A 19,561-nucleotide genomic window follows, 5' to 3' on the forward strand; every position below is an offset into this window, starting at 1 on the left:
TCGTGTATGCTTTAGATTTATATCTAAAATCATTCACCAAAGGTTTGCCCTTAGTTTTTAGGATATTAGTATGTAAATTATGGTATTTTATTATTTTATTTTGAAGCATATAGAAAACTATAGACATGTTTAAAAAATACTAGGAAGTCATAATTATGCAGAATATTCACAGTTTAATGCACAAATAAAATCTTTCATTTATTAAGATAAGACATATCTTAAAACTTTCTTTGTCATCAGACATTTAAAATAATCCAAGTCACAGTAACATTAAGGGCTTTTCTTCTAACAAACACCTAAATGTTTTTGTTTTCTTCTGACAAGATGATGTGGACCAACAGGTATCAGACTTGCCAACAGGGACGATAGACTCTTCCCAGCATACACCTGAGCACTGCAGGGGGGGAAAACATCATGTTACTTAAAGTAATATTATCACAAAATTTATTCTAAGAGAATAGATCTTATAATATAATAAAGAAGGTAATTTATTCTAATAAATAAGTATGGCTAATTCTAAGTAAATAAAAATTACAATGAATATTTAAATGTTTCTAATCCAATGTGCTTTTGGTGGGGTCATTTAATATTAAATCTAAATGAAACAGTCTTATTTTATCCAAATACAGTTAAATTCAGAGTTATATTTTAGGATATTTAGATACAAGTGAATTTTAAGAAGGGTACTCACTGTCAAAATCTCTCCTTCCTATTGGAAATTTAGCTGAGTTTTCTTCATCCCCAATTTCTCTCTTTTCTTGTGTTGATTCAATGTTTTGAACTCCATTCTCAGCCGGAAAAGCTACAGATCCTTTTAGTGCAAGATAAGGTTTTATAGCCATATTCAGTGGTAGACCATGATTTAAGAAATTGTGCTTGGAAGCTGCATTCTGTAAAGGAAAGTTTGATCCATGTTTTAGTGGTCTTATAAGAAGCGGAAGTATAACACAATTGTATAACAACTGTATTGATCAATTGTATTGTACTAGTTGACTCTTTAAAGATACTTAGGCAAAAGTTCTTGAGGAAAAGAACCCTTTGGATAAAAAGTATTGTGCGATGGAACGGCCTGGCATTTATGAACTGTCATCTGTTGCCTTTGTGACTATTGCACATACTCTATTTGCAAAGCCAAAGCAACAACTTTACTTTCGAAGACTTAATAAAAATCATGCAGATTTCTAATGAAATAAGGTAAAAGTCACATTGTCACTTACCTTTGAATTTTTGTTTTCCTCATCATTCATGAAACTGGTCTCGTCATTTTTATACTGTTCCAGAGAAGGAGCACCCACAGATTTTTCAGCATTATCTTCCTTCTGAAAGGCTTTCCCCAGCCTGAATGTATTAAATACCATGTCGTCTTCTAAATTTCTTATGGGCTTGGATGCTGAAAATAAAATGCCATGAGAAAGCAAAGAAAAGGTTAGTATTAATACATAGGAGGAGAGATTCATTTTTGCCATTCTTGGTTTGTTGTTTGCATAGACGCAAACAGACTGTCTTGAATGAAAAGTTTCTCAGTCAGCCTGCTTTATAAATGATACCCACCTTTATATATTTTCCAGCTTGAATACAAAACACTTCAAATATACATTCATCATTTTAGAAATGACTCATCGGAGACTAAGCCTTTGTACAGCTGTTAATACCCACATTGTTTTGGGTTTAGTGTCATTTTGTTTATTTTGAAAGTGAATTTTCTCAGAATCTGATTAAGATCCTTGATAGAAGCTTTCTGAGGAGTAGAAACTCTTGAAATATGGGTTGTTATTAAGTAAGACCACAGGACACCGGGCTCTCCATGTGCTTACTGTTTCCTCTGCTCTATTTTTCTGATTAAGTTATTAAAACTCATGTTACTTCATTCAAGGATGTCAAGGATAAAAGTTGTATTTACTTAATCCTGATTAAATTGAAGTAATCTTCAAAGGAAGTTTCATAATCTCTGATGATTAAAGTATTCGTGCCTTTCAATATAAACAAAGTCATTAGCACTAAAATTGACATGTCTGGTGGTTTTATCTGCAAAAGGATATTACTGCTACTAATGAATTTGGAAATTAATGGGTAAGACATATATGAAGATAATATTTATATGTTCCATCAAAAATATTAATTTTGGATGGTGAATTTGTTGCCTGACTTCAGTGGGGTGAGGAATGGACCTTTCTTGGTTTGGCTGGGGTTACTTCTGGCTCAACTCAGGGGACACTCCAGGGTGTGTGTGAGGGGGATCATATATGGTGCTGGGATCAAGCTGGGGTCAGCCACATGCAAAGCAAGCACCTGAATCCTTGTACTATGTCTCTAGTTCTATTATCTTTTTTCAACTGAACATTTCAGTTCATTTCTGATTTTGACTCCACCAGGTAAGCATATACATTCTTTAATATTTGCCTTATGGTACACATGTGCATGCATTTTTCTAGAGAATGGTCCTGGACATTGCTGTTACTGTGTGCATGCTCAGCTTTACAATTGCCAAAATATTTATCAATGGCATAGTTCTATCAATTGCTCTGTGTCCTAACCACAGCTTTCTCTTTTATTGTGCTTTTTATTTGCTTTTCTCTAATTACCAGAGGTTGAATGAATGTCTTTTCAAGTTCATGAGCCATTTGTCCATTCTCTTCTGTGGAGTGTTCTTTTAAGAATTCTTTGTTCATTTTCCTAGCTTATTATCTTTTTTTCTATTTGGTTGTTTTTTTTTTTTTTCAGTCAATGCACTGGGGTGAGGGGAACTTTATTTTGGAAGTGCCCACACCCAATAATTGTGCTGCTGAGTTATTGGGGGTGAAGGGGACATCAAGACTAATTTTTTAGAACCCGTATTGTCAACTATAATGCCCCAAAGTAAAGAGAGAGTGAGAAAGAGAGAAACAAGAAAAATGCCTGCCATAGAGCCAGGCTACGGGAAGGGTGGGTGGGAGGGAAACTGGGGACATTGGTGGTGGGAAATGTACACTGTGAAGGGTTCTGGTGATGGAGCATTGTATGACTGAAATCCAATCATGAACAACTTTGTAACTGGTATCTCATGTTGATTCAATAAAATAATTGAATAAATGAAGTGAAGTATTCTTTTTTTTTTTTTAAAAAAAAAAAGACTATAACTGGATGTGCTGGGACCTGGGGTGGGCCCAGGGCCTTGAACATGTTCTGCCTATACTCTATACTTGAGCCACAGCCTGTTGGCTTTTCATTTTTAAGCTTTCAGTGATCTCCCTGTTTCATTTTAATGGTTCCCCCCCCCCCTTTTATATCAAATAATTTTATGTTGCTTAAAAGCTTAAAAATCTTCCCCAGGGCTGGAGTGATACTACAGTGGGTAGGACATTTTTCTTGCACACTGCCGAATCTGGTCCATTCCCCTGCATCCCCTATCAACCCTCAAGCACCGCCAGGAGTAATTCCTGAGTGCAGAGCCAGGAGAAACCCCTGAACAACACTGGGTGAGGCCCAAAAAGCCAAAAAAAAAAAAATCTTGCATAATCCTGAGTTTTAAACATAACTCTGTTCATTGGAAATGTTTAAAGATTTGACTTTCACATTTAAATTCTTAATTCATCGAATTAAGACCTTCCAAATATATTTATGCACCTCCTTTCTGAAGTATGTTAAATTTCTTTGTTGGTGAAGACCTCTTTCTAAACTCCATTCCATTGTTAATCTCTAGTTTAATTATTTTTGCATTAAAATAATTTCTGATATGTAGTAGCTCAAGTTTCCCAGCCTGCTACCCCTATAAGTTTTTCTTACACAGCCATTCCCTCGTTCACTTGATCACTTGACTTCCCGTTAATCATCCATTAGCTCGAGTGGGCACCAGTAACGTCTCCATTTGTCCCTGTTGCGTGCTAGTGTAGCCCAGTGGTGTCTGCTCGTTCTAGGAACACAAACTGCCTCAAACCGATCATTCAGGGTCTTGACGAAGAAGTATGACCATCTCATAGGTGGGCGGCCATGCGGTCTTTTGACGTCCCGGGGAGTCCAGTCGGTAATGGCTCTAGTCCAGCGGTCATCTCCAAATTTCATTGTGTGTCCAGCTCATCTGATTTTTGATGCCTTGGCAAACGAGACAGTGTCCCTGATTCTTGATCATCGACGGAGGTTGGAACTCCGGATTCTTTCTCTCATTTGAGTGAAGCGTGATACTCCAAGCATAGCTCTTTCGATTCCTCTTTGGGAGACCCGAATAGCTCTCATCCTGTTTTCATAGGGCCCAGGTCTCTGAGGTGTATGTTAATGCAGGAAGTACAGTGGAATGGAAGAGATGTGCCCAGAGCCGGAGGTTCTTTGTCCTCTTAGCTATTTCTTCCACGCTCTTGAAGACGTTCCAAGCTACTCTCTTCCTCCTGCGCAACTCAGGTGCCAGATCATTTGTCATGTTGACTTCTCGACCTAGGTACACATAACTGTTGCATTTGGAAATGGAAATTCCATTGAGAGCGAATGGAGTGTCAGGAATGAGGCTGTTTCTTATAAACATTGTCTTCGTGAGATTCAGCTGTAGTCTGACCTTTCCACACACACACAGTCGAAGTCGGCCAGCATTTGTGCCACTTGGCTGATGTTTCGTGTTATTAGAACGATGTCATCAGCAAAGTGGATGTGGTGTAGTTGCTGACCATCTAACTTCACTCCCATTCCTTCCCATTCCAGTCATCCCACATTTTTTTTAAATTTATTTTTTAAATTATTTTTTTCCTTAAATTTTTATTAGTGAAACACCATGAGGTACAGTTGTAGACTTACAAATTTTTGTGCTTGGGTCTCAGTTATACAATACTCCACCACCAATGATCCCAGTATCCCTTCCAACCCCTATCCCCCCATCCCACCCTACCTCTGTGGCAGGGCATTCCCTTTTGTTATCTCTCTCCTTTTGAGTGCTGTGGTTTGCAAAAGAGATACCGAGTGGCAATAATGTTTGGTCTATAGTCCACTCTCATCACACATCTCCCATCCTGAGAGGAACCTCCCATCACCCTTTATTTGGTGCTCCCTTCTCTATCTGAGCTGCCTTTTCCCCTAGCGCGTCGTGCTTTTTTCAATTGAATCACCGTGAGGCACAGTTACAAAAATTTAACGTTTGCATTTCAGTCATACAATGATCGAACATCCATCCCTCCACCAGTGCACATCTTCCACCACCAATGTCCCCAGTACCCACCCCCCCCACCAACCTCCCCCTCCCGCTACCTCTATGGCTGACAATCTCCCCCATACACTTTTTTGTGTCACAGCCGCACGTTCTTGGAATTCTAAAATTTTAGATAATTAAGGTCTGGAGTACCGCTCGCTAACCGATTGCTGGAGCGATAGCACAGTGTAGGGCATTTGCCTTGCACGAGGCCAACCCGGCCGATCTGGGTTCGATTCCTCCGCCCCTCTCGCAGAGCCCGGCAAGCTACCAAGAGTATCTTGCCCACATGGCAAAGCCTGACAAGCTCCCCATGAGGTATTTGATATGCCAAATACAGTAACAACAAGTCTCACAATGGAGCTGTTACTGGGCCTGCTCAAGCAACTCCATGAACAACGGGGGGAAAGTACTACAGTGCTACGGGGTCTGGAGAAATCTCTGCAGTGAGCTGCTAGGTTCCGAGATTCTTTTGTGTGTCTCTGGATCACAGCCATTAATGTGCTTAAGTAGCAGCTGGAGGCAGTTTGTGGGTGTGACCTCCAGGGTCCCATGGGGATGAGAGATGAGAAGGATGGGCTCATTCTCTACCCCTTGAGGCCTGGAGTTTACAATCACTGAAGCTGCTTTCTTGCCCTTCTCATTGGGTTCTGGAAGTTGGTGGCTGCCGGCATTCTCAGGGGGCAGGTGGAGGGATGAACCCTGCTCCTGTCTTCCCTTGCTATTCTTATCTACTTCTTTCTCATATAAATATTAAAAATCAGCTTGTACATCCACACAATGGAGTGCTATGCAGCTGTTAGAAAAGATGAAGTCATGAAATTTACATACAAGTGGTACTACATGGAAAGTATCATGCTAAGTGAAATGAGTCAGAAAGAGAGGGACAGACATAGAAATATTGCATTCATCTGGGGTATATAAAGTAACAAAATAGGAGACTGACATCCAAGAATAGCTGAGATAAGTACCAGGAGGTTCACTCCATGGCTTGGTGGCCAGCCGCACATGCTGGGGGAGAAGGCAGCTCAGATAGAGAAGGGAGCACCAAATAAAGGGTGTTGGGAGGATCCTCCCAGGATGAGATGCATGCTGAAAGTGGACTATAGAACAAACCCGACTGCCACTCAACGCCTCTTTTGCAAACCACAGCACCCAAAAGGAGAGAGAAAACAAAAGGGAATGTCCTGCCACAAAGGTGGGGCAGGGTGGGGGAATGGAGTGGGGAGGTCGGAGGGCTACTGCGATGATTGTTGGTAGAGGATGGGCACTAGTGGAGGGATGGGTATTCAATCATTGTATAACTGAAACCCAAGCACAAAAATTTGTAAGTCTACAACTGTACCTTATGGTGTTTCACTAATAAAAATTAAAGAAAAAAAGAAAGTCAAACATGAAAGTTTTGTGACTATGTCAAGGCTATTCAATAAAAAAAAAGAAAGAATGATAATGATTTTAAATTTAAAAATCAACTTTTTTTTGTTATTATGAATGGTATCTTCAAAAGATCGTGGTAGCTGTGGTTACAATGCTGTTTGCATTCGTGGTGGTGATGTGTTCCTCCATCACCATTGAAGTGCCCCTGACTCCACCACGGTCCTGGTATCTCTCTTTTTTTTTTCTTTTTGGGTCACACCCGGCGATGCACAGGGGTTAGTCCTGGCTCTGCACTCAGAAATTACTCCTGGCGGTGCTGGGGGACCATATGGGATGCTGAGAATTGGACTCGGGTCGGCTGTATGCAAGACAAACGCCCTACCCTCTGTGCTATCGCTCCAGCCCCAGTCCTGGTATCTCTTTTAATCCTCCTCTTTCACCTCCTCCACTTCACTTGCCCCAGCTTGATGGCTTCAGTCTAGTTTATATATTTTTACTCAATATACATTTCTTTATGATAGTCTAAGAATTTTACTCTGTTAAAATGAAAAACTTGTTCTATAAACGGTACTATTCAATGGAAAGGTAAGCTATGTATTTCAAGAAAGTAGTTGCAAAATACACATTTGACAATGACTTGGCATTCAAAGTACACAAAAGAATTCTTTAAACTCAGTAAGAAAATAACTAAATTAAGCATGGGCAAAGAGGTGAAGAGATGCTTCACAAATGATATAAAGATGACAAAGGAACTTAGGAAGCATGTTCAACATGGGCTAGAAAGATTGGACAGTGGAGAAGCGGCTTGACTTGCTCGAAGCAGAACCAGGTTTGATTCAGGACATTGCATACGGACCTCTGCACATTGCCAGACTGATCCACAATGGCTTTAGTCTGTATTAAAAACGCAAATGGCAGCTTTTTAAAATTTACTTTTTCTAATGTTACTGCGGGTTCATGTATAGGTTCTGTGTGGTGCTTTTCTGTTTCAGTCCCTTTTTACACTCTTAAATTCTAATAGCTTACAAATATTATTTGTTGGGAAGTTATTATGAGGACAATTGGTGTGAATAAGTTGTGAATAATCATTTTACAAAGCACCATTTTTGTTTGTGTGTTTTTGCATGTTTTCAGACTGAAGGATCTCTGTAAATGCTAGATATGTAGGTAACAGACATCTTGCAGTACTACTGGTTTTACAGATAATCTAATGTTTCAAAATCATGAGCATGAAGTTCTAGGTTTTTCACTCTAACTTTTTTAAAAAAAATTTTGTATTGAATTACCGTGAGATAGTGAGATCTTCCTTTGATAACCTATTTTTATTTTTATTTATTTATTTATTTATTTATTTGCTTTTTGGGTCACACCTGGTGATGCACAGGGGTTACTCCTGGTTCTGCACTCAGGAGTTACTCCCGGTGGTGCTCAGGGGACCATATGGGATGCTGGGAATCGAACCCGGGTCGGCCGCATGCAAGGCAAGCGCCCTACCCGCTGTGCTATCTCTCCAGCCCCTGATAACCTATTTTTAATCTCTTTGAAGTATACTTTGTGAAGAATGCTAAAAGCTGCTAAGTTAGGGTCTGTTCATAATAAACCAAGTTTTATTTTACTTAAATATACCTTGATATTCTTGAAATAGTTACCTTGTTAGTGGATTGAAAACTGTCTTCTCTTAGTACTCTTTCTCACTTCAACTTCTGATTTTCATTGTTACTGCTGGGAGTCCAGCTGTCCATTTTAATCGTGATTCCTTCCATTATATGTAACATTTGTATTCTGACTTCTTGGATCTTATCTTTGACTTTAATGATCTGTGCTTACATAAGATGTGCCTAGGTATGGGCTAAGTTTATTATTCTGAAGGGTGACTATTTCTCATAAATTTTGGAAAATTATTCTTCCTTTATATATTGCCTCTCTTCTGTTTATAAAATTCTCTCTGTCATTCTCTCTCTCCTCCACATGCAAACCCAAGTTCTACACATGAAGGGAAGATACTCTACTACTCAGCATTAGCTCCAACCCTCTTCTAAGATGTAGGGGAACTGAACTGTCTACTTACTGATCGTTCAAATGTTATTTTTGTTTTGTTTTGGGGACACACCCAGCAGTGCTCAAGTCTTATTCATTGTTCTGTGCTCAAGTGTCAAGTGTCCCTCCTGGCAATGTTCTTGGGACCATTTGCCATGCTAGGTTTTAATTGTGGTCAGCCACATGCAAAGCTAGCACCTTAACCCCAGTACTATCTACCCATCCCTGTCCTCCAAATCTTGTTGCTGTTTACTCTTTCTCTCCATGCTGATTTTCGTTTCTTCACCATAATTTTCTGTAGACAGGGGTGTGGAGAGAGAGACTACAGCGAGCAAGGTTCTTGCCTTGCAGGTATGCAGCCCAGGTTTAATCTCCAACACCCTGTATGATTCTCTCAAGCACTATCAGTAATGATTCCAGAGTGCAGAGCCTGGAGTAAGCCCTGAGCATGACCAAGGGAAAAGCCTCTGGACTTTACACACCCGGTGATGCTCAGGGGTTATTCGTGGCTCAATTACTCAGGAATTACTCCTGGCGTTGCTTGGGGGACCATATGGGATGCTGGGAATCGAATCTGGGTAGGCCGCGCGCAAAGCAAATGCTCTACTTGCTGTGCTACCGCTCCAGCCCCTGAGCTTTTAATTTTATTTCTGATTTTTTTAATTATAAAAGTTCTAGTTGGTGATGTTTCACAACTTCTGGTTGATTATGGTATTTTTAAAAATTCGGTATACCTTTTTAGTGTGTCCCTTTGTCATTTTAAGTCTGTTAAGTATTTATTTGTTTTTTTAACAATATTTACTTTCTTCATGTATCTAACCATTTGGGGAGTTGCTGTATTGTCTTGCAATTTGTTATTCTCTTAATCCTAGCTTGTGGCATCTTTTTTTATGTGGTTAGTAAGCCTTCACGTATGTGTATATATTCAGTGAATATCAAAGGAATAGGAATATCAATATCAAAGGAATATCAAAATAGGTTATCAAAGAAAGATCTCAGAGAGAAAGAGGAATGATGAGGGGAAACTCATCTTGGTAAATTTCAAATTTTAACTGTATAAAACAGAAAAGTCTTATAATTTGTTCCTTTAAAAATCAAGACAGGGGAGCCAGAGCCATAGTACATATGTTAGGGTGATGGTCTTGCACGCAATCCTACGGGATTATTGAAAGATTTATGTTTGCTCATAGGAATCCAGGATTTGTTTAAATGAAAATATCTGCTTAAGACTTTTCAGGTGAGATGTATGGATAAAGAAACTGTGGTAAGTCTGCACAATGGAATACTACACAGCTGTTAGGAAAAATAAAGTCATGAAATTTGCCTATAAATGGATAGACTTGGAGAATGTCATGCTGAGTGAAATGAGTCAGAAGGAAAGGGACAGATATAGAATGACTGCATTTATCTGTGGGTTATTAAAAAAAGTATGAAACTAATATCCAAGGCCAGGGAAAACAGACCGGGAGGTCTGGTCAATGGTTGGTCAATGGTGTGGGAGATGGAGGATAGTTAAGATAGAGGAGGGCCCATTATGAAAATATTAGTTGGAAATGATCACTCTGGACAAGAACTGAGTATTGAAAGCCGGTAAAGGGATATAGATGATAACCTTCCAGCATCTGTATTACAAACTATAATGCCTAAAATGACAGAGAAAGAGAAATAGAGAGAGAAGAGAGGTGCCAGCCATAGAGCTGGGGCAGAGTGGGGGGGGTGGCTTGAAGGGGTGGGAAGGAAACTGGGGACACTGGAGTTGGAAAATTACACCGGTGGAGGAATGGGTGTTGGAACATTGTATGACTGAAATGCAATCATGAACAGTTTTGTAATGCTCTATCTCATGGTGATTCAATAAAAATTAAACCTTTTTTTTAAAAAAAGACTTCAGGTGAGAGAGCGCTAATACCAAACTGAGTATTGCATTTATCACCAAAAAGTCTCAGGATAATTATTCTCTTCTGCTCTCTGCTACCCCTCCTTCCCAGAACCATCTGGACATAGACACCTTTCCTTCTGCTAGCCAGATTTAAACTTTTTTTTTAATTATTATTACGGCAGTCCCAGCTTTGTGTGGGCTTCTGATCTGACCTCTCATTTTCTATGGAGCTTAAGCTTTTTCTTTTGTCCCCACACATTTAAGTCATTAAAACCAGGTGCTAGGGCACCAGGAATTCACAGACTCTCTCAGCAAATACTAGCTCGAATGTTTGTTAGCTCCTATGCAGTATTGCACTTTCTGTTTTCTGACCTCCTCTGGTTTCCCTTAATTTACGACCGCTTTAACTTTACTTCCCCAAAGATGTTTCCATTTACATTTTCATGTGGGCTTTGCTGAGAGGCACCCTCTATACAAGCGGTCTACCATCTGATGAGGACTCATTCTTTTTTTAAATTAAAATTTTTTTTTGTATTGAATCACCATGAGATACAGTTACAAAGCTTTCATGTTTGAGCTTCATTCATACAATGATTGAACACCCATCCCTTGACCAGTGCGAATTCTCCACCACCAATGTTCCCAGTATACATCCCCCCATTTCCAATCTTTTCCCTACCTCTGTGGAAATAAGTTTCCCCCATACTCTCTCTCTACTTTTGCACATTATGGTCTGCAATATAGATACTGAGAGCCTATCACATTGGGTCCTTTATATACTTTCAACACACATCTTCCATGCCGATCAATCCCTCCAACCATTATTGACTTAGTGATCCCTTCTCTACTCCAGCTGCCTTCTCTCTCATGAGACAGGCTTCCAACTACGAAGCAATATTTCTGAGCCTTGTGTCTACTGTCCTTGAGTGTCAGTTTCATATTAAAGGTAAAGGCCCTCCCGTTGATCGTCGATTTGCTCGAGCGGGCCCAGTAACGTCTCCATTGGAGACTTTGTTGTTACTGTGTCTGGCATATCGAATACTCTCGGTAGCTTGCCGGGCTCTCCGAGAGGGGCGGAGGAATCGAACTCGGGTCGGCCATGTTGGCCGTTTGTAAGGCGAACACCCTACCGCTGTGCTATCGCTCCAGCCAGTTTCATATTATGTTATTTTATATTCTATAAATTAGTGCAGTCATTCTATGTCTGTCCCTCTCTTTCTGACTCATTTAACTCAGCATGATACTCTCAATGACCATCCAATTATAAGAAAATTTCATAACTTCATCTTTCCTAACAGCTACATAGTATTCCATTGTGTAGATGTATCAAAGTTTCTTTAGCCAGTCGTCTGTTCTTGGGCACTCGGGTTGTTTCCAGATTCTGGCTGTTGTGAACAGTGCTGCAATGAACATATAGCTGCAGATGTCAAGAAACAGACCCGCAGACCAATGGAACAGAGTTGAATATTCTGTCACAGACTCTCAAATATATGATCACTCAATCTTTGATAAAAGAGCAAGAAATGTGAAGTGCAACAAAGAAAGCCTCTTCAACAAGTGGTTCTGGGAAAACTGGATAGCTACCTGCAAAAAAATGAACTCTGACCTCTTCTTGATGCCATGCACAAAAGTCAGATCAAAGTGGATAAAAGCTCTCAATATCAAACCTGAATCCATAAGGTACATGGAAGAAAATGTAGGCAGAACCTTCCATGAAACTGAAGCTAAAAGCATCTTTAAGGATGAAACACCACTGACCAAGGAAGTAGAAACAAACAAATGGGACTACATTAAACTAAGAAACTTCTGTACCTCAAAAGGAATAGTGACCAAAATACAGAGAGAGCCAATTGAATGGGAAAGAATATTTACCTAATTCCCCTCTGATAAGGAACTAATATCCAGGATGTACAAGACACCAATAGAATTGTACAAACCCCCTCCAAAAACAAAAAACAAAAACATAAAAACCTCCAACTCCATTGAAAACTGGGGAGAAGAAATGAACAGAAGATTCCTCAAAAAAGAAATACAAATGGCCAAAAGGCACACAAAAAAAATGCTCTACATCCCTAATCATCAGGGAGATGCAAATCAAAACAATGAGATATCATCCCACACCACAAAGACTGGCACACATTCAAAAGAACAAAAGCAATCAATGTTGGTGTGGATGTGGGGAAAGAGGGATGCTCTTTCACTGTTGGTAGGAATGCTGACTGGTCCAGTCTTTTTGGAAAACAATATGGGCATGCCTTCAAAAATGAGAACTTGAGCTTCCATATGACCCCGCAATACCTCTTCCTGGAATATATCTCGAGGGTGCAAAAAAGCACAGTCGAAATGACATCTGCATCTGTATGTTCAATGCACCATTGTTCACAATAGAGGACTAATTCTTATGTGGAAAATCTCTATAAGGGGAGTTGAATCCATTTCCGCAACATGTATAGCTTTCATATAGTAAATTCTTTCCTTTTAAACACTTGTGATGGGCTGTATTTTCAATTCTTATTTGACACTAATATTTCTCTTAAATATATTTTGTTTTAGATGGGCATAGTCATTTTCTCTTGGGGACTATGTTTATCTTACTAAGAAAATGTTTTCTGAGAGTGTACTTATAAATAAAAATGTCTGGAGTTCTTCGACTTCTTTTCTCTTAGAGTTCCTTCCCTCCCTCCCTCCCTGCTTCCTTCCTTCCTTCCTTCTTTCCTTCCTTCCTTCCTTCCTTCCTTCCTTCCTTCCTTCCTTCCTTCCTTCCTTCTTTCCTTTCTCCTTCCTCTTTCCCTCCCTTCATCCCTCCTGCCCTTCTTCCTTCCTTCTTATGAGCTGACTTATTTTCCAGGGTTAGAATCTGCTTTGGAGGAGGCTGTTAAATCTTCAAGAATTTTTTAATCCCTATTTTTAATCCTTATTTCTTAAAATTCATCCCTATTTTTATCTGCTCTTCTTTAAGTGTAATAAATATTAATAATTGTATATTTTGTTTAAAATTTCCATGGAATGAATTGGTTTGACTGATCTTCATCCCAAATTGGGACCAAATTCAAACAATTTTGATAGTTTAGAAAAGTTAACGTTTTCCTTTATTTTGCTTAAATCATCTGAGCCCTCTGAACATTAGGAGGTTTTCCTATGACCATTTAATGATGGAGATAGTTTCCAATTTTTTAATGATAATTTATAGAAAAAACATGTTTCCTCTGATGTGCAGTGAAGCATAGTAGATTACTTTCCCAATGGTGCTGAAAATGTAATGTCCCTAAGTGGTAGAAAGGAACTTTTTAGTCGTGTGTGTGTGTGTGTGTGTGTGTGTGTGTGTGTTGGGAGGAGGGTTTTGGGGGGCACACCTGGCAGTGCTCATGGTTTACTCCTGGCTCTGTGCTCAGATATTACTTCTGGCTGTGGTCAGGGAACCATGTGCAGTGCCTGGGATCAAACCAGGGTCAGCCATATGTAAGGCAACTGCCTGACATCTATAGTATTTCTTTGGCCCCAGTAGAAAGAAACTTTATAAGAGGAAAAACTATTTCCAGAGGAGCACAAGTTCAGAAAAGTTTCAGAAGACAAAGATTTGTTTCAAATGTGATCTTTTTTTTTTTGAAAAAAAAAATCTTTTTATAGTCAAAGCGGCATCTGCAGTTGTCTGTTCATTGCAGCACTGTTTACAATAGCTAGAATCTGGAAAAACCTGAGTGCCCGAGGACAGATGACTGGTTGAAGAAGCTTTGGTACATCTACACAATGGAATACTATGTAGCTGTCATAAAGGATGAAATCATGAAATTTACATACAAATGGTACTACATGGAAAGTATCATGCTAAGCGAAATGAGTCAGAAAGAGAGGGATAGACATAGAAAGATTGCATTCATCTGGGGAACATAAAGTAACAAAATAGGAGACTAACACCCAAGAATAGCCAAGATAAGTACCAGGAGGTTTACTCCATGGCTTGGAGGCCAGCTTCACACTCTAGGGGTAAAGGCAGCCCAGATGTAGAAGGGAACACCAAATGGGGGGTATTGGAAGGATCCTCCCAGGATGGGAGAAGCATGCTGAGACTAGACTCTAGACCGAACATGTTGCCACTTGATGCCTCTTTTGCAGGCCACAGCACCCAAAAGGAGAGAGAGAACAAAAGGGAGTGCCATGTCACAAAGGCAGGATGGGATGGGGGATAAGGGGGGTGGGAGGGGTACTGGGATCAGTGGTGGTGGAAAATGGGCACTGGTGGAGGGATGGGTACTCGATCATTGTACAACGGAAACCCAAGCACAAAAATTTGTAAGTCTACAACTGTGCCTCATGGTGTTTCACTAATAAAAAAATGTTTTAAAAAATAAATTAAAAAATACTGGAAAAAACACTTCTAAAAAGTAGTTGAGGTTCTATGAGTTACGATACTGTTAACAATGGTTTCCCACACACATAATTCCAATTCCACATCCATCACCGGTATATTCACCTCCCTCCTCCTTGGACCTCAACATCCCTTTCTTTCTACCTCATCTTCATTTTCTGAAAACTACTACTAACAGCATATGTTTCTAAACATGACCAAACTTCTGTTTTCTGTTTTTCACATTAACATATTTTTCTATGGCTGGATCGATAGCTCAGTGGTAGGGTGTTCGCCTTGCATGCAGCCAACCTGGTCGAGCCGGTTTCGATTCCTCCACCCCCCTCAGAGAGCCTGGCAAGCTACCGAGAGTATCTTGCCCACGGCAAAGCCTGGCAAGCTACCTGTGACGTATTCAATATGCCAAACACAGTAACAACAAGTCTCATGATGGAGACGTTACTAGGCCCGCTCAAGCAAATTGATGAACAACGGGAGGACAGTGACAGTGACAGTGCTATATGATGCCAGTAAATTTATTTAATTTAAAATTAAGTTTTGGTTTTGGGGGTCCAAACTTGGCTGAGCTTGGGGCTTACTCATGGCTCTGAACTCTGGGTTCACTAACGATGGTGGGATCAGATGGGGTTGTGGGGATTAAATTAGGGTAAACTGCCTGCAAGGCAAGTTCCCTACCTGTTTTCCTACCAGTCTAGCTCAGTAGCCAGTAACTTTAAAGCACATTAACTACTGCTGGTCATTGGTTTACTGAGAATCATAAATTTTTAATGACTAATGTAATGAATCTTAACACCAAGATTTCTCACTTAAAATAATTAAAGATACAAGAAAACTTAGGATTTTTTTCTCAGATTTATATAATAAACAACCTAGGCATCTCTGCCTACATCTGTCATTAATATTTTTCTATGTTTTATTAACCACCTTTCTATTACTTTAAGTATTCTTTGATCACAGTGATATTACATCAGAAACCAGTAGCAAAAGTATCTTAAGACAATCTATAGATGCTTAGGTGTTAAACAATAGATATTTGAATAATGCATGATTCAAGAAAGCAATCACTACTGAAATTAGAAACTAGAAATTTGAACTAAAGGTTAATGAAATTAAGTATTTGTGGTATTCAGTGAAGGTGTTATGAGAAGGTGTTAGGAGAAAACACATAGCTCTAAAGTGCATATTTTAAAAAGTAATAATGAAAAAAATTTTTAAAGCTAGTATATAAAGGAATTAGAAAAAGACCAACAAACATAAAATGATTAAAAATAAGAAAAGGAATCAAAACAGAAAGCACTAGTATAATAGAAAAGTTTATTAAGGCTGAAATACTAGTAAGTGATTCATAGCAAGACTGATAAGAAAGGCAAAACAAGTTATTGTAGTAATATAAAAACAGTAGTACTGTAAATCTTAAGAGACAGTAAGATAGGTTGAATAAATGAATGCCTTTTTGCCAGTAAAATTGACAGTTTAGATGATATGAAATCAGGATTGGCAAACTATTTCTACAAAGAGCCAAATAGTAAATTCTTTAGGTTTTATGGACCATGCAATTTTATTTATATAACTTTGCCATTGCCACACAAAAGTATCCTTGCACAATATATGATTAGGCATAGTTTGCTAATCCCTGAGATAAATGATACAGGGGAAAATACATAGGTTTGAGAGAAGAAGAAATATTCTAAATATCTCTCTATCTAAATATTTCTCTATCTTTTATAGAAATTGAATCCATAAAGAAAAAAAAAAAACAAAACTTCTGGTCCAAAAGAAAAGCTTCACTGGTCAATTCTTTTTATGTTATTCTTTGTTTATTTTGAAACCTTCCCAGTAGTGCTCAGAAACCCAGAGTAATTGCTCAGTAATATTCAACCCATATGCTGGCTGAATGGTTTAATTCTTGGGGTGCATGTGCTACCCCAAGATGGAATTTGGGGCCTCACACATGTAATACAATTATGCCATCGATTTCTGGTATCTCTGGTAAAGTCTTCTGAATTACAATACCAGAATATATGTATAAGTACCATATCTATATAAGTATACATATATGTGTATACATATACATATATATAGTACTAACATATACAAGACCAAGACCATTCATGGTAACTCACAGTTCCAGAAGGCAGAATCTAAGCGATGGACATGGGAGTCTCCCGGTGGACGATTCCACAACGAAATAGACCACATCCTATTCAATCGACGGTTTTGCCTGACTGATGTCGCTGTTGTCCCAAAATTTCGAACGGGATCGGACCACCGTCTCCTTCATGCAAAATTCTACTTCACAGAGCGGGGAGAAAGGGCTGCAAAGTTCAAAAAGAGAACTCCCAGAATGACCACCAACTGGGAACTCTTTGGTACTATTGCGGCAACATGGGAAGATGCCATTGTTGACAACATTGATGAGGAATACGATTGACTGGTTCAGCACCTCCATGAATATGTGAGGAATGCCAAGAGAGAGATAGCCACAAAAAAATGCCTGTCTTCGAAAACTCTTGAGCTAATTTGCCACCGTGGTTTGGCGCATGCCTCAGGCAACCGCAAGCTAACGTCCGAGCTCACAAAGCAGTGCAGAGATGCGATCAAGAAAGACCTCAAAGAGAGAAGAGCACAAGTACTGGTAGATGCGGCAGAAGCCGGGAAAAGTATTCGTAACGCCCGCCTGTCCTTCGCCAACTACAAGACCAAGATGACTGCCCTCCGATGTCCTGATGGATCCATCACATCCTCCAGAATGGCAATGGAGAAGATTATCCATGACTTCTACTCAAATCTCTTCGATAGCCATGTCCACTTGCCGACATACCAAATTCCACAGGATAGATATGTCGTTCCCAACGTTCTCCCTTCCAAAATCCGACACGCCATTTTGTCAGTAAAGAAACAAACAGCACCTGTCAAACAAGGTCAGACCTGAACACCTGAAGAACCTGCCGTCAGTACTCATCAATACACTGGCTCGGCTCTTCACACGCTATCTGTCTGAATGCAAGGTTCCATCCCAATGGAAAACCAGCAGGACCGTACTACTGTTCAAGAAGGGAGACATCCATGACATTGGCAACTATCGCCCAATTTGCCTATTGTCTGTCATCTACAAGTTGTTCACTCGAGTCATCCTAAATAGGATTGGCAGAACACTAGATGAAGGACAACCATGCGAGTAAGCCGGGTTCCGCAAAGGATTCAGCACCATCGACCATATCCACACGATAACCAAGCTCATTGAGGTTTCTCGGGAGTTCAAGATGCCGCTCTGTTTAACGTTCATTGATTTAAAGAAGGCCTTTGATTCTGTTGAGACGGAAGCGGTCATTGAAGCCCTAGCCAATCAGGGCATTCAAGCCCAATACATCAGGATCTTCCTCCGTGAGCTGTATTGCGGATTCACTACCAGGATCTCACAATTCTACAAAGAAGTGATCGTTGATTTCAAGAGAGGGGTTTGGCAGGGTGATACCATTTCACCAAAACTCTTCAGTGCCACCCTTGAGAACATCATGAGACGACTGGAATGGGAAGGAATGGGAGTGAAGATAGATGGTCGGCAACTATACCACCTCTGCTTTGCTGATGACATTGTTTTAATAACACCAAACATCAGCCAAGCGGCACAAATGCTGGCCGACTTTGACCGTGAGTGTGGAAAGGTAGGACTACAGCTGAATCTTACGAAGACAATGTTTATGAGAAACAGCCTCGTTCCTGACGCTCCATTCGCTCTCAACGGAACGACCATCTCCGAATGCAACAGCTATGTGTACATAGGTCGAGAGGTCAACATGACAAATGACCTGGCACCCGAGCTGCGCAGGAGGAAGAGAGTGGCTTCAAGAACGTCGAAGAAATAGCTAAGAGGACGAAGAACCTCCGGCTCCGGGCACATCTCTTTGATTCCACTGTTCTTCCTGCATTAACATATGCCTCAGAGACCTGGGCCCTACGCAAACAAGATGAGAACGCTATTCAGGTCTCCCAAAAAAGAATAGAAAGATCTATGCTTGGAATATCACGTTTCACTCAAATGAGAGAAAGAATCCGGAGTTCCGACATCCGTCGACAAGACGATCAAGAATCAGGGACGCTGTCTCATTTGCCAAGGTGTCGAAAATCAGATGGGCTGGTAACGTAATGAGATTTAAAGATGACCGCTGGACTAGAGCTGTTACCGACTGGATTCCACGGGATGTCAAAAGACCGCGTGGCCGCCCACCTACCAGATGGTCAGGCTTCTTTTTCAAGGTCATGAACGATTGGTTTGAGGCTCTTCATGTTCCCGGAGCGAACAGATGCCATTGGGCTACACTAGCACGCGACAGGGACAAATGGAGACGTTACTGGCGCTCGCTCGAGCAAATCGACGACTAACGGGAAGTTAAGTGATTAAGTGAACATATACAGAATTAATAAAATTGCTTGAGACAAATGAACAGCCAATTTCATTATTATGCATCACCCATATTTAGAGCTTAGATAAATATCTCAAGTATTGCTTTAAAACATTAATGCCAAAAATCAAGATATGAGTAACGTCAAGAGTTGTATGAACATACTTGGAATGACACTTTTAGTCAATGTCTTGCAAAAATGATTCTTGGATGCTGTTTTGAGTTTTAGCAATTTTGGGGCCATCTGATAGTGTGTTTGCAAAATATCAACCTTATATCTTTCAACATTGGGTTAAAAAAATACTCGAGGTGATTGATATGTTGCAGGCATTGATTTGTAATTTTAGGTTTTC

At 40.0% G+C, this 19,561-nt stretch overlaps 1 protein-coding gene across 1 annotated transcript; it reads right to left on the minus strand.

Annotated features, from left to right (window-relative positions):
• Positions 1–125: 125 nt before the first annotated feature.
• Positions 126–1,508, minus strand: PMCH (pro-melanin concentrating hormone). Its single transcript, XM_056117923.1, has 3 exons — positions 1,218–1,508; positions 692–890; positions 126–394 (listed from the first exon to the last, which is right to left on the minus strand). Exons 1-3 carry the CDS (start codon positions 1,464–1,466, stop codon positions 345–347), a joined length of 498 nt encoding a protein of 165 aa, XP_055973898.1. The 5' UTR covers positions 1,467–1,508; the 3' UTR covers positions 126–344.
• Between the last annotated feature and the right edge of the window lie 18,053 nt (positions 1,509–19,561).

This window comes from Sorex fumeus, unplaced genomic scaffold, assembly GCF_029834395.1.
Source record: "Sorex fumeus unplaced genomic scaffold, SorFum_2.1 ptg000003l, whole genome shotgun sequence".
NCBI classification, from domain to species: domain Eukaryota; kingdom Metazoa; phylum Chordata; class Mammalia; order Eulipotyphla; family Soricidae; genus Sorex; species Sorex fumeus.